The 3,569-nt window shown below is 41.8% G+C and overlaps 1 protein-coding gene across 1 annotated transcript; it reads right to left on the reverse strand.

The window, feature by feature from the left end:
• Window positions 1-218: 218 nt before the first annotated feature.
• LOC118038334 (laccase-17) lies at window positions 219-2,809 on the reverse strand. Its single transcript, XM_035044654.2, has 6 exons — window positions 2,626-2,809; window positions 2,364-2,515; window positions 2,029-2,273; window positions 1,770-1,898; window positions 726-1,697; window positions 219-589 (listed from the first exon to the last, which is right to left on the reverse strand). The coding sequence occupies exons 1-6, from the start codon at window positions 2,806-2,808 to the stop codon at window positions 459-461; spliced, it is 1,812 nt and encodes a 603-aa protein (XP_034900545.1). The 5' UTR covers window position 2,809; the 3' UTR covers window positions 219-458.
• Window positions 2,810-3,569: the final 760 nt, after the last annotated feature.

Below are 3,569 nucleotides of genomic sequence, written 5' to 3' on the forward strand. Positions count from 1 at the left end.
ATTTTAAAAGTGGAGGGGACTGACTTGAAATGTTTAGTTAATGAATTCGTGATCCAAAATGAGAGATAAAAGCAGAAGAAGTTGCCTTGAAGGAGAAAGCATGAACAATTGCTTTCATAGCATGGTGGTTGCTGACGAAGCTGTTAGAGTCTTCTCGAGTTCAGAATTCAGTTTAAAAGTTGATCTCCATGCCCTTTTATGAATATAAAAGCAATAAATAATAGAAAAATGTTGCTTGCAAATTAAATAATCAAAAGGTTCGACGAGATTCGATTTTCCTTCCTGAACTTCAACAATGGTAACCAAAATAATCTCGGAAACTCAAGCTCATGAGAGAAAAAACACCGAAAAGAAACAAACAAGCCTGTTACAAAGAAAACCCGAAGAAAAAAAGAATTAATCAGGGAAGTTTCTGGTCTCGATCAATGGAGGTGAGAAGCAGCTTGAAGCCTTGAAAGTTAACACTTGGGAAGATCAGCTGGTGGAGGAAGCAGCTTCTGATTGGGAAGCTTTCCATCCAAGACAACCCAAGCCATCTTCAAGCCCCAGCTTGTGTGCACTTCTAGATGGCAATGCATGAACCATACACCTGGTGACGGCCATCATCCACAAAAGATAACATGTCAGCAAACGAAGATGCTACGTTCATAAACTTAATCATCTAAGATAAAGTAGGATGTTAATTTGCATGCGTTGCTTATACTAATGATGATTAATTTACCAACCTGGATTGTCTGCTAGAAACCGTATAGCAACCCAGCCTCCAGAGGGCACTCCCACAGTATTCCTTTCAACGGGGTCAACAAGGTTGAAATTTGCGGGATCCTTGCTTGGATCAAAGTTCCCAAAACCTTGACCGACAACAAAGAAATTGAAACCATGCAAATGAAGAGGGTGGCTCTCTGCACCAAGGATGCTGGTGTCCTGCATGATGAGCTCCACGCTTGTGTTAAACGGAAGAACAACTAGCTTTGTTCCATTGCTCACCATAGTATTGTTCGGTGGTGTTCCAGTATAGTTAAAAGGGATCAGCGGACTGATCGGAAAATAAGGACTGTAAACACCCTTTGATTGACCAAAATGGTGGGCTTGGAGTAGAGCTGTGGTTGGCATTACAAATGATATATTATTAACCGAAGCAGCGAACCTCGTCCCGTTTGGTCCCTGGCAGGTTTGGTTTTTAGAGCATGGGTTTGTTCCGAGGCCTACAGTGAAGAAAAATTGTCTGTCAACCTTTTGAGGAACATTGGCAGGGAAGTCAGCGCTGGCTAAGCTGCGGAGCTTGCTAGAAAAGTTTGTAGCAAATGAAGTGTCGTTTAGAGGTGGTAGATTTGGTTTATAGAGTGGGAGGTTCTTGGTGGAGTGGTTTGATTGACTGGTTTTGTTTGGTACTTCATATTCTAAAATGCCAGCAACAGTTGAATTATCGAAAGTTCCTTGACCAGTCGCGTAAGGTCTAGCAGACATGAAAAACTGGGCATTCGGGTAGTCGGGTTTGGTTTTCAGAAGAACATTTGTGGTTTGTCCAGGGGTAATGAGAAGTGTCTCGGCCTCGAATGGCTTGACATAAACAGCATCGACATCAACAACTGTGACTGTGTGGTTTGCAATGCTGAAGAACAGCTCGTCATTGAGGGCAGCATTGATCATGCGAAGAAGGTAAGTCTTCCCTGGCTTTACCTTCAGCTTGAAAGTATCTGCCAGGTACCATGTACACCAGTTAAACGAGAGAGGAGGAGAAGAAGAAGAAGAAGAAGAAGAAGAGTTACCTTTGGCAGAGCAGTTATACAATGGCCCTGGAAGTCCATTGATAGTGTAAGCATCAGAGACATTTGGGCCTCCACCAGTTTGCATTGCCTGACTAATGATCGCCTCTGGATCTGCATTAAACCACTCCCCTGCAATTTTTTTGCATTATGGTTTGTGTTAGCAGACATAGACTCCCTCAACAGGTAAAAAAAAAAAAAGTCAACGTAAATTTCAATTAGCTCCTCAAAGTAGCTTGATTTCTTGTAGTTGATCGATTACCAAAGATGATTGGAACCTCCTTGTAAGGTTTAGCAAATGGGTAAGGAGTGCCGCGTTTGGGAAGAAGGATTATTGGACCGTAGAGAGTTGATCTTAACCATGAAATATGGGCATGCCACCAAAGAGTGCCTCTCTGTCCTACAATGGTGTAGTTGTACACGTAGCTTTGTCCAGTTTGTATAGGGCACTGCGTTACGTACGCCGGTCCGTCAGCCCACCCGCTACGAAGCTGTCGGATCCCATGCCTGCATGGATCAATGAAAACATAAACTGAGATTTAGACACAGCCTTTTCTATACAAGAAGGTCCATTGAAGAAGGTCGTCGTCCTTGTACCAGTGAATAGAGATGTTGTTTTGGACATGGTTGACCACTCTAATAACAAGACGATCACCCTCTCTAGCTACAATGCGAGGCCCCGGGAACTTCCCGTTGACTGTAACCATGCTCTTGGTATGGCAAAGGCGTGTCACGTTTTGCAGCACAACCTGTAAAATTTTATTTTCTATACTGTCAAAAAATAAAGTGCAAAACTCATTCGACCAAGAAGAAGAAAAAAAAACAAGAAGCGTAGTTACATTTCACATGTAACACATACATCAAATTTGTAGTGCCTAGTAATGGCAAGTGCAGGCTCAGGATTGAAAGACAAAGTGACAAATGAGAAGAGAAACACTGCCAGAAATGCTGGTGGAGGAAGGAGAGAGGCACCCATTTTTCTGATATGTTTCTTCTTTGGGAGCAAGCTAGAGAAGAAAGAAGCCGCTCTTTTTTGGCACATTAAATGCTTGGAAACCAGTATATATAGAGAGAGTTGAAGGAGGGTTGTTTCGTTGATTAGGTGCAGTAATTATAAAGTTTAAAAATGAAAAGAAAACTAGAACAAGCCTCATGAACCAGATGCGTCACTGTTGATGTTTTCAGCTCAGTAACAACTCTAGAGTGCAGTCAAAGCCAATTTCCTTCGCGTCCCTACTTAAATAATGATACCCACTTTTTATTGCCATGGCGTTGTCCAGCTTCCTTCCATGCATTTTCCGTTTCTGGTAACACAGACTTCCATTTTCAGCAACAAGGAGAGTTTTAATCTAAACTGCTTCCACACACATCCGTGGTAATATTGGAGTAACAGAGACTGTAAACGCCAGAAACCATGGCTTGCTTTAGGCGTAGTTTTAGGTCAATTCTTAGCCAGTTTTTCACCTTGTGATGATGATCAGGTTAGAAAATGGAAGTTAACCCTGCTATATTCTTCCTTCAGTAAGATCACTTTCACCTTGAACATTCAAATATCTTGAGATGTTGGCAGATTACTGTCGCTTAAGAATATGTCTAGACTTTTTGTTCGAGTGCTAGATCTGCTACTGTTGACCATAAATGCAATGGATTGATTAGATAGCTTGCGCTATCAAATCTTAATGGAAGTACTAATTTTTTCAGTTGGTCGAATTACCACTTGCGCAACCTACCTGTGAAAGAACAGTCGTAGCTGGCCAACATGAAGCTTAATCATGGTTTTCATCTATGTAAGATCATTAACAA

This window comes from Populus alba, chromosome 11 (assembly GCF_005239225.2).
Source record: "Populus alba chromosome 11, ASM523922v2, whole genome shotgun sequence".
NCBI classification, from domain to species: domain Eukaryota; kingdom Viridiplantae; phylum Streptophyta; class Magnoliopsida; order Malpighiales; family Salicaceae; genus Populus; species Populus alba.

Coding starts and splice junctions, on each gene's coding strand:
- LOC118038334 (XM_035044654.2), bottom strand. CDS start 2,808: ATGTGCCAAAAAAGAGCGGCTTCTTTCTTCTCTAGCTTGCTCCCAAAG. Junction 1,899..2,028: donor GGAGGTTCCAATCATCTTTG/GTAATCGATCAA, acceptor AAAAAATTGCAG/GGGAGTGGTTTAATGCAGAT. Junction 1,698..1,769: donor GTATAACTGCTCTGCCAAAG/GTAACTCTTCTT, acceptor GGTACCTGGCAG/ATACTTTCAAGCTGAAGGTA.